The sequence below is a fragment of the Hylaeus anthracinus genome, unplaced genomic scaffold, assembly GCF_026225885.1.
Source record: "Hylaeus anthracinus isolate JK02 unplaced genomic scaffold, UHH_iyHylAnth1.0_haploid 11989, whole genome shotgun sequence".
Classification (NCBI taxonomy): domain Eukaryota; kingdom Metazoa; phylum Arthropoda; class Insecta; order Hymenoptera; family Colletidae; genus Hylaeus; species Hylaeus anthracinus.
Window position 1 is genome coordinate 335,832 of NW_026534337.1, and position 12,251 is coordinate 348,082.

General features: G+C 36.5%; 2 protein-coding genes across 3 annotated transcripts in view; one reads left to right on the plus strand and one right to left on the minus strand.

The window, feature by feature from the left end:
• LOC128888008 (uncharacterized) overlaps positions 1–12,251 on the minus strand; it is a 365,762-nt gene that overhangs the window by 66,269 nt on the left and 287,242 nt on the right. The gene's annotated exons all lie outside the window — the stretch shown is intronic.
• LOC128888078 (uncharacterized) lies at positions 5,748–10,163 on the plus strand. Its single transcript, XM_054144707.1, has 3 exons — positions 5,748–6,516; positions 6,576–6,850; positions 8,991–10,163. Exons 2-3 carry the CDS (start codon positions 6,813–6,815, stop codon positions 9,610–9,612), a joined length of 660 nt encoding a protein of 219 aa, XP_054000682.1. The 5' UTR covers positions 5,748–6,516; positions 6,576–6,812; the 3' UTR covers positions 9,613–10,163.

Consider the following 12,251-nt stretch of genomic DNA (forward strand, 5'->3'; position numbering starts at 1 on the left):
CATGGCGGGGGGTGTAATTTTCTCGAAAATTGATCTGTTACAAGCATACTTACAGATGGAAGTCCGCCCGGAAGAAAGATATTTACTGGTTTTAAACACTCACAAAAGTCTTTAGTGTAGTACGCGCTTAATGTATGTAGGATGTGGTTGAGAGGGTGCCGAAAAAGACGGTCCGTACTCTAAAACTATTTATTAATAATAATAATAATAATAATGAATATGGTAAGTGTGAATTCTTTTCCCGTCACGACGCGTGAGGTTTCGATTCCCATTAAATGGTACACCTAGGAGATATACGCGAAATTTTCATACTGCGTTTATTGCCGCTAATACTTCTAACTCGTAAGAATGACATTTTCGTTCTGCTTCAGAAGTTTTCTTGCTGTAATAATACACAGGATGAAATGCGTTTTCGTTTGTTACTTTTTGCAGAATCCTTCCTGACTGGCGTCAGTATGGACTTCTGTTTCTGCGTTTTGATCATAAATTCGTAGTACTGGCTTTATAGCTAATATAGATTTTAATGTTAAAAATGCTTGCTCTTGTTCTTTATTCCATGTAAATTGTGTATCTTGTTTACCTACCTTGTGTACCTTGTTTACCTTGTTAATCCTAAAAAACTTTGCATATGATTTTTATTCTTTGGCCTTTGAAATTTTTCGACTGCTCGAATTTTATTGCTACTTGGATATACATTTCCATTTTCGATTTCGTGTCCTAAATATTCTATTCTCAATTGCAAAAATTAACATTTATCCCAGTTAATGTTAGTCCATTTCTGGTTGCTACTTCTAAAACCTCGGTTAATTTCTGAAACGCATCTTCATCATTTTCTCCTGCTATTATTACATCATCTACATAAGTTAAAATTATTTTACGTCGAATTAAATCTTGAAATATCTCGGCTATGTATCTTAAAAAAATAGTCGCAATAACAGACAATCCAAACGGTGCCCTTAGAAATTTGAACTGTCCGCTACACGTTACGAACGCAGTGTCCTTTATACTTTCTTCTGCTACCGGTACATGCAAAAATCCATTTTTTAAGTCAATTACAGAAAATACGCGCGCCTTTCTTAATTCGTCTTTTTGATCCTTGATGAGCGGCATCGGGAAATGGTCACGTTTGATTTTTTTGTTCAATTCTCTATAATCAATGCAAACTCTATAGGAATTATCTTTCTTCGGAACTATGAGTACCGGATTTGCAAATTCGCTATTACTCGGTCGAGTAACTCCATCCTTTAACTATTCATTTATTTGTTTATCTAATACTGCTTTTTCTTTTGGCGCTAACCTTCGCGGTCTACAGTTAACCGGTTTATCATCTTTTAATATAATTTTTGTCGTTACCTTCGTATCTGTCGTTTTTGCTGATTGATATTCGCTAATTAACTTGAGTATTTTGTCCTTGTACGTGTTTAACATTCACTTCACCTGTTTCGATGTACATGATTTCTCGCAATTCTGTAAATGCTTCATCAACATTATTCGTAGCTGCCTCTTCTTCTGGGTTGATGGGCGTTTTTTCGTTTTACTGATTTCCACTAGTTGTAGGTGTATCTTTTTCTGTCGTTGATATTCTCTGGATCTTGATTATCTCGCCTTGATGTAATTGAATATCTACGTTCTTTAGAAAATCCTGTCCCAAAATAATATCGTGCGGAATCGGATATGTTGGAATAACAAATAATTTGAGACCATGTGTCTCTCCATCTACCATTACGACCGCATCAAAGGTGCCGACGATCTTCGTCGCTACGTTGCCTGCGCCGGTGATATTCATCGTTGTGGTTTCCAATGCAATGCAGTTCACGTTTGCCGGTTCGGCATTGTCTCCTTTTTTTACCGTGCATTTGTTCGCTATATGCCCAAAATTGTTGCATTTAAAACATTTTGTCCCTTTACCTTTATTTGGACAATTCTTAGCGTCGTGTTCTAGCAATCCGCATGTGCTGCAACGAGGCTTCTTTGTTTTAGCGAATGTATCTTCTTTTACTTTTATTTCTTCTTTCTTGCTGTAGTTCGACTTTTTTCCAGCTCTCTTTTTCATTTTATCGTATATTTTTAATAAATAAATTTGTTACATTCTCTGTCTTGTATTCCATTAATTATGTATTCGATAAGGGTATCATCTTCGACGTTACCTACGCTGGCTATTTCGCGCATCGCATATATGTATTGTCGTCCAGTTTCTTGAGGCAATATTTTCCGTTGATACAGTTGTGAATGTATCAGGGCACTGTTTATCTCCGTTTTAAATTCTTTTTCCAATCGTTTACGCAATTCACCCCACGATTGGATACCTTTCTCTGCTGTAATATATTGTTTTGCTGATCCTCGTAACATGCGTTTTGCATAGATCAGCACCTACAAATCGTTCCATTGCAATAACGTACCCATGTCTTCAAAGTCTTGAATCCATTTTTTGATGGATAACTTGTCGTCACCCATAAAATACGGTATGGACTCCACAACATCTCTAATTGTAAAAATACTGGATTGTTCACTGCACATTTTTCCCGTTGATCTGCCCTTATATTGCTTGCTTTCGATTTTATCCAATTCTTCGTCTTCATCTTCTGAGTCTTCCTCAGTTTCTTCAGTTTCTTCTATGTCATCTCTGCTTTTCATGTAGTTCTTCAATCTTCCTCGTAAGTCTGCTTTTTTACCCGTCGTTTCCAAGTTTAGTTCATTTAATCTTGTGCGTAGCTCACTGATTTTCATTTTATCGATTTCTTTGCCTTTAAATTTCTCTTTCTGTGTCACATCTTCGCTGGCTATTGCGATTTCTTCATCGTTGTTAATTTCGCCGTCCGGTTTACCCATTTTCTTCTATCTTTTCACTCACAAGTCACTTTCACTTTCTTTTTCGATTCGTTCACAATTCGCCACTACTTTCAGTTTATCACTTTACGTTTTCGTGGTTACTTCGTACTATGATCGATCGAAACTTTTTCACTTTTGATCCGTTTTCTCGACTATCCTCTTGGTGGACGAGCCCCCATTTGTAGGATGTGGTTGGGAGGGTGCCAAAAAAGACTAATAAATAAAATTAATAATAAAAAGAATAATAATAATAATAATGAATATGGTAAGTGTGAATTCTTTTCTCATCACGACGCTTGAGGTTTCGATTTCCTCACTTGTTTAACGACTGACTATCGCGTCCGATTGCCGTCCTCTCACACACACGCACTCTCGCATACACTACTTGCCTGCCCTACGCCGCATGCATGTACGCATAACATTTCCTCATGTATGGGATCGCATCCGCGCCAGCAATCTGGCAAAGAACGATCGAAAGCATTTTAGACAACATTCAAGGCATGGCGGTTTTCTTAGATGATGTAAGCATCGTGGGCACGAGTTTAGAAGATCACACGCGAACTCTAGAAACGGTGTTTACGCGATTACAGCAATATAACATTAAGATAAATCCAGATAAAAGTGAATTTTTCGCGCGACAGATAAATTATTGCGGTTTACATAAAGATCTAGATAAAATTAAAGCTATAGAAAATATGCAGAGACCGCAGAATATAACTGAAGTACGTAGCTTTTTAGACATGATCAATTACTATGGACGGTTTATTCCGAAATTAAGCTCAATACTACAGCCATTAAATAGTTTACTGCACAAAAGTACACCGTTCCACTGGACGAAAGAATGTGAACAAAGTTTCAAAGCAGCACAGGAAGTGTTTGTTAGTCCCAAATGTTTAGAACATTCCGATCCGAATTTACCACTGTAGCCATGGTTAAGGAATGAAGGATTAAGATTCTGGACAGACAAAGGTCTATTGTGAGGAACATGGTTATACAGAGGATTAGGAATGGATAATTGTAACAGGAATTCAGAATGAACGGAATTATACAAAAGAACATAATACAATTCTTCATTTTACAATATTTTACAATTTTCAATCTTTGAAATGGAAGAATCATTCTATATTCTCCTGCTCGTAATTGGCGTCCAGGTATTATCGCCGAACTCTCCAAAAACGAACGGACGTCTAGGAATAACCTCTCCATAGCTCTAACCGGGATGTCCACGAGCAGCCTGTTCTCTCTTATTCGACAGGCATCCAGGTATTATCGCCGAACTCTCCTGCCGGAGTCTATAAGCCGAATTCCGAGAGCGGCCGATGATCTTACCTCGTCCTCTCTCCCGGAATGGCAAATAGGCCGAATGCCTCTACGAGCCCTCAATTTATATCGCACGGTTACTATCCGCGGCCGCGGTTGTCAACAATCGCGTCGTTAGGCGAGAAGGTTCGCGAATTCGCGGTCCGCGCCTCGCGTTTCGCACCGCGCAGCGACCTCCCTCCTATGTTCTAGAAGTTTCGTAAGCTCGCTTTCCGGATTTCTCGAATTTCGTATGAGTAATGTATTCGACTGGCGACATTCGACGCTAGTCGTCATAAGCTGCGTAAGTTAGGCAGTATGGTCTAGACCGCCGAACGAGTTACACCTGTAGTTAATTCAAATAAACTACCTTTTACCATTCACTCGAGTAGCTATTTAAGAACCCATACCGTAAGACCGTGGAGAACACGACAATTGGCGACGAGGAGTGGCATAAGTTTCAGATGGTGAAAAGTCGGGTTATTCGAGTACTTAGAAGTGAAATGGGATGGCATGTGCAAACGGATTCGTAGAGTAATGGTACGTGAACAATAAGTGTTATGTCTGGGAGTAATTCAACAGACAGAAAAGGTGTTAACTGGACTTATCATTTGAAAAAAGACGAAATAATAGAAGAATTATGTAATCGAGGTGTAGCGGCAAACAAAGAATCAACAAAGGACGAGTTACGAGCACAGTTGGTCGAGTTAGTACGAGAAACATTTCTAGTAAACGTAGAGGCGGTCGCAGAAACGTCAAAGAAAAAAAAACGAGTACGGGGATAGCTCAAGCATCAAGAAAGTGGACAGTGCAGAAAGTAATACGGAAAGTGATAGTGATTCGGTTTTGTTTAAAAACAGACGATTGGGACACGTTTACCGAAAGATTGGAAATTCTATATGCGGTTAAAGGAATTCAAAATGATAAAAAAGCAGTGAACTTGCTCACGCGTTTAGATGAAGAAGCCTTTTTGCTAGTAAAAAGCTTGTGTTAGCCAACGAAGCCAGCGTCGAAAACGTATGACGAGTTAGTGAAGGTCATGACAGAATACTTAAGGTACTAATACTCCCGTGCCTTGTATGCGCTGGTACGCACTCACACAGCTCCATACCACTGTATACGTACACAGAACTGCAAGGGTTCCGCATTGTTCTATTTTTGTCTCAACAATGCAGATTCGAGACCTCTCAATACTCGTTTCCGCTAGATAAATGTTCAAACTAGAGCGCAAGCTCCCATAGGGACTCTACTTTTGCTCTTTTCTGTCATAATTAACAATATTCGGCAGCATGATGCCGACCATGAAAGCTACCAAGCAGCCGTGCCGAGACACACCCACACATGCAACACCCGGTGGCATCTCCTACGAATAGACTGCGTGAGACGCGATACCTGAAAGTAAGGGTCTAGCGGCTAGAAGAAAAATTATTGTAAATATCATTGTAATCAGAAAAATGCCACAAATGTAATATTGCAAGTCTCGCTTATTCGACAGAGTCTAGTCGATATTTACAATAATTTTTCTTCTTTCCTATACATGAAAGTAATTTATGACTACAACAAGAGGAGGACAATTCAACTAAAAATAAAGTCAATAATTTAAAAAAAGTTTTTTATTTATTAAAATTTTTGGTAATTATAGAGAACAGGTACATCCTCACCGATTTCGATGATTTTTGAATATGTTGTAGAAATCAACATTTTGAACAACTTCTTCTTATACATATAACCGTCGCTCGGCCTTAGTTTCCGAGATATTTGCAAAATACCATTGCTACTACACAATGAATATTACGTATAGCTACGCGTCCGTAGGAGCGTGTGTGTAAGCGTTGAATTGTCGATTGTTTAGGCTCGGAATACACGTCCGCGTCCGTTTACGCGATTGTTTAGGCTCAGAAAAAAATCTAGTTTAACACTGACGTCGTTACTGAATTACTTTCAACGGATAAAAAAGAAACTTGCGTGAATATTTGACTGTATGCGGCAGATATGATACACTAATTTATTTTTTAATTGAACAAAGAGTGATTCATGGAAAGATGTATTGTACTAAGTGCAAAAGTGAAAAACCAATGAAGTTTAATCGGGAAGAGCTAATATTTTATTGTAATGCAGTCTATTATTCGAAAAATTGCCATAAAAAAAGATTGAAAATACAGTGCAGCTCACAGCTCAGTGCATTGAGTAATACATGGTTTAGCAATATACATGCTTCTATTCAAGCCATTTGTGCCTTTATCGGCTATCATTTAGTGCTAAAACCACCACGGCAAGAATTTCTACAAAATGAACTGCGAATAACGGCGAAAACCGCAGTTGATTGGACCAGTTATTGTCGTCAAATGTGTGTTCTATGGGCAGAAAAACATTCTGTTCTAATCAGAGGTGAGAATGAAATTATTGAGATCGACGAAGCCAAATTGGTAAACAAAAATTTAATAAAGGAAGGATGTTAACTGGCCAGTGGATATTCGGAGGAATAGAACGCTCCAGCAAACGTATATTTATTGTACCAGTTCCCAACAGGTCATCCGAAACGCTACTTGAAGTGATCCGAAATTGGATCAAACCTGGTACAATTATTATTAGCGATTGTTGGAAAGCGTACGGTTGCCTCCACAAAGAAAGATTTCAGCACTTAAGAGTTAACCATAAACTCAATTTCGTTGACCCGGAGACAAATGCTCACACGCAAAACATTGAAAGAGTATGGCGAGAAGTAAGTAAGAAAAAATTCAAAAAGTTTAAAAACATTTATTGTTAATAGAATTTTGAAATGACCACGTTTATATTTTTATACTGTTAGTGTCTTCTTATGATTATTAATCTGTAATTTTTTCAGATTTTTGGAAGTGATGGAACGATGTTGGAAAAATGAAAAACCGATTGTTGTTTATATTATTACCTTAATTTTTCATCTGACTATGTTCATATTGTGGCTGTTATTATTGTATGATTTTGTCAGATTTTTTGCACACGTTTGCCACATACAAAAAAATTGTTAATTGATATTTTTTAACTTTTCGTTCGCAGCGGAGTACTATGTATATTCGAATCTTTTAAACAAAATTTGTACATCTCGATGAGATATGTGTTGCTTTATTTAATAATAAACGTAACAAAAATAAATCTAGAGTTGAGGGACACTGTGTTTTAAAAAAGTGAAAGTTTCTTTCCTTCTGTCTTTTATAGTTGGGCCTCTGACAGTATTTATGTTCAGGAGGGCAATGTGAAAAACATGTGGCAGACCCAAGCCGTATTTTTCGTCTACGACCTGGGCGCCGATTTTCCTATGCGCTTTTGAAATATTTAGTGTGAATTTGTTCATTTAAAAATTCCATAATCCAATAATATGAACCTATTTTCAAATATATTTTTCCGAAAAAAAAATATTTTCCAAGAATCACTTCTTTCAAACCATTTTTATTCTTTTTTTTAGGAATTTTTTTCTCATAAATAATAGAAGTCGCTCCAATATGTTATTTAACAAAACATGCTTCATTTTGACTGAGAATGTGAAAAATAATTTTTGTAGACAATTTTAGAGTTTGACCAAAATCGTCGGTGAATTGGTTTGCGAAATCTTTATAAAAACCTTCCTTCCTTTTTAAAAAATTGGATTTTCACTTTACAAAAAAAACTTTCTATTTGTTTTTTGTAGGATTCGATGAGATCTTCAACGAAAAAGTTTCAATCAAAAATGTTAATTATTAAAAGAACTACTGATTTATTAAGATTTGTCAACTTTTTACATATTTTTCCGTCAAAAAGAACTAAAAAGTAGGCCGTTTCGATTATTTCATATTTTTTAAAAATTATTCATCTAAAGGCGCGCAGTTTCCGTGTTTGATAATTGACATCCGTTTACTCAATCAAGAGTTATGATTTTTTCAATGTTTCGAAAGTATCGAAACTAACGAATTTCATTATAGATGTTACTTTTCCGTTGCAATATCGACTACCACAGCGAAAATTTTACATTACATTATTTACCAGTACAATAATCATAAACTCATACACACCGTTGGATTCAAAATAAAAAAATGCATTTACTGTTCTACTAATGAACAAAAATTGTTAAAAATTTCGGGGTTGGGGGGGTGGGTAATTTTTGAAAAAAATATTTTTTTTAAATTTGTTGATACTGGTTTATAGGCCTACAAAAACACTGCAATGTTTACTTGAACAATTATTATTCAAATCAGAACTTATTTAATACATTTAAACCCACTTTAAACATGCATATAATGACCATTCAATGGAGTAAAAATATTAATTATCCGAATGTACGATATATAGTACTCCTCTGCGAACGAAAAGTTAGAAAATATCGATTTATAATTTTTTTGTATGTGGCACACTTGTGCAAAAAATCTGAAAATATCATACTATAATAACGGTAATAAAATATTAAAACAGACACAATATGAACATAGTCAGATGACAAATTAAGGTAATAATATAAACAACAATCGGTGTTTCATTTTTCCAACATCGTTCTACCACTTCCAAAAATATGAAAAAATTACAGACTAATAATCATAAGAAGACATTAATAGTGTAAAAATATAAACGTGGTCATTTTATAATTTTCTAAAAAAAAATGTTTAAAAATTTTTGAATTTTTTAAAAATCCATTTTGCAGTGAAAAAATCTGAAAAAACTTCATGAACACGTACGTCGTAATATAGAGTGTACTAATTTTTTACAGACTGTTTTTAAAAATATGTGTAGCGTTCATTTTAAATCAGTTTAATTTCGCAATATTTCAAGTCTCCAGATTTAAAAAAATATGTCTGTATAAGGGAAACTTAAGGCCATATCGTTATTGCACGGTTTTTGTGTTATTTTGTTTCTAGATTGAAGCGGTTAGGTAAACAAGTTTGCGAAGAGGAGCAGACTGAAACTGTGTCAGCTGCAACGGCACATGAAAAATTACAAATGAAAGAAGCCATAGAAATAGAATTAGATGGAAGAGACATTGTAGAGAATGAATGTCAAGATCGGCAAGAAGAAGAAATAAAAGATACTAGAAATGAAACAGAAGAAGAACTTCATCGGATAGTAAACGTCGTCATGCAGACAGAAACTGCCACTGACGAAGAAGAATATCTAGTCGTAGAAAAAGAAACGACGAAATCAGACGAAAAGTTATGTCGGTCTGACGGGTTTAGCATTGTTGACATGCACCACGTGTTCGACCAGATAAAATTAATCGGCGAACATTCAGAAACGTTTGAATGTTCAACAAGGCACCTGGAAATAAAAGGTCTGAAAAGATCGGGTTTAAATTCAACCCTTATTCTAGAATGCAGGATGTGCAATTATAGAGCCGAAGTGCACAGCCAACCTGAAAATGCTCAGGTAATGAATACAACTGAGAATGCAGTTGCAGCAAACATTCAGTGGAGGCGGCTACGCACAAATGGAGGACTTTTTGACATCTATCAATGCCCCTTGCATGTCAAAGAAGAAATATAGGAATTGTCACGACCACATCGTCAATAAATTAATCGCTGCTGCCGAAACAGAAATGGTAGCAGCGGCAGAAGAAGAAAATTTTGAATGCACGTATCACTTGTTGCGCAACTTCGGCAATAAGTTAAAAGAGGTTGCGAAGAAGACTCCGCCGAGCTGTTATAGACAAGCCATCGAGAATAATATTCGACGCATGCGTATGGGAATTACAAAAGCTGCAGAATATAGATTTAATGAAAATACTTCGATATTACAGAGACAACAAAAATTATACGAAGATATTATGAATGTATCCAGCCACGTGTTTGGAGAACATAAAGACTGCAAAAGAATTGGATATTTCTGCAACGGAACGATGAAGGAGAATGAACAAAACATCGTCCCACATTTATTAAACCTGGGAGTTTACCAAAAAATACAAGATATTCTTCGATCGTTGGCGGCACACGCAGAAAGCTTACTGTACCGAACCAACAATAATACGGTAGAAAGTTTTAATGCCATCATTGCGAAATATATTTGCGGAAAACGCATTTATTTTGGCCAAAGAGGATCATACACAGGAAGATGTGCCGCTGCTGTAATTCAGTACAACACTAAAGAAGTGTTGTCTTGATTACAGAGAACGTGTGGAAAAGAACCGCCACAGCTGTTACTAGATCTAGAGAATTCGAAGAAGAAGAAAGAATTGACAAATGCCGAAAAAGAAAAGAAGAGCGAAACCAAAAAGAAAAATTTCCGTGCAAGTAAAGATAAAGATTACGGATCGAATGCACAGAAGCCAGACATGGATGAATTTATGTTCGATCTCCAGAAAGAGAAACATCTAGAAATGCTGAACGAATAGCAAAATCAAAAAGCAAAAATTGAGCAGGAAACCATAGAACAATGTAAAAGCAGGAAATGGTTGGCTCACAAGTCAAAACTTTTGACAGCGTCCAACTTCGGTAAAGTTTGCCGCCGACGCAAAGATACACCGTGTGCCAAGATGGTACAGTTCCTGTTGTATCCACGTGTATTAAACGTTCCTGCCGTAGAATACGGACGGGAGAATGAAGAAATTGCTCGGGGAGAATCGTCGAAAAAGGAAAACATTGAAATAAAATAATGTGGTCTTTTCATCGACGCATCGATACCCTATTTGGGAGCATCGTCAGATGGCGTTATCGGTGAAGACGGCATTGTAGAAATAAAATGCCCGAAATCCGCAGATGTTACTCCAGAAGAGACAATAACAACAAACAAGTCTGTGAAGGCCATATTTATCGACAGTACGGGCAACGCATTGCGCAAAACACACCCGTACTTCTACCAAGTCCAAGGACAATTGCACATAACGGGTAGAAAATACTGCCTGTTTTGTCTGTGGACCAAGAAAGGAATTATATCCATTCGTGTTGAAAAGGATGACGATTTTTGGAAGCGAGAAATGGAACCAAAATTAACACAATTTTATCTGAATTGTATGCTGCCAGAAATAGTTGACAGCAGATATAACAGAGGCATGCCAATACGGGAGCCTCAGAATATCAAAAAGTGAAGGTAAGTAAGAATAAAAGTTTAATATTATAAAGTGGCGATCCAAACGCTAACCGACGTCGAGCTGCACACTTTCAGATAAGTGCGCAGACTAGCTAATTCTATCAGCGAATGAATATAATATTAAAATATTATATTAAAGTTGCAATTTTCCGACGTCGAGTGCACTTACAAAAGTGCAACCCAACTGACTCAATCAGCTGGTGACACAGTGGAGTAGGCCTACAGGGGATACCACTGACAAAAAAAAACGCATCAACAATAGTACCTCAAGGGTGATGAGGAAATCTATTGATTCGCGTGTCACTTTACCTTTTATATTTTCAGATTATATTAATTTTCTTTTTTGTTATGTTGTAGGAACGAATTATGTGGACTATTGTTACGAAGTTGACACAAGTATGATACCCGGAAACATAGCGATCGTCGAGATGTTGACCGACGACTCGGCGAACGAGCATCAGCTGGCAAGATAAGCAGAAGAGAGGAATTTTAATTTTTAAATCTTAAAGTATATCTTTCATTTTTTTTTGCATTTTGTTAATATACCTTTTCTTTCTGTTTCAATAGCAAATCATTTGGAACGTTTATCTTCGAGATGATAATGGAAGACGCGGAGGAAAAGCCGTTTCGAAAACGTTCAACAGCTCACAAGGGAAGGTCGTGATCCGGACGAACACTTTTTGAAGGAGACCGGACTCAGAGCTGGGTAAAATAGGTATTCTAAATAGTAAATAGTAAAAAATATTTTACGTTGCATCATGCATGTATTTATAAAACTAAAGTATTTTATTTCAGATCACGCATGTACTTTTAAAAATGATTATAATAAAATATGAATATTAAATTAATTATATAACAATTAATGAAAGAGCATTTTCTAAACAAATTTTCATGTCATATCCTCTTTATATCTCCTAGATGTAAATAGGTCTGTAAGTTAACGATATTATCGTGTTCTGCACTGACGGACAAAATTAAAGGGACACTATTTTAAAACCGATTTTGGGGAAACTTCGCGAGGAGTAGTTTTGAAGTGTCCTCTAAATGTGTGCAAAGTTACATTGGCGAGGGTTGATAGAAAGGGGTTAATTCGCCCCCGT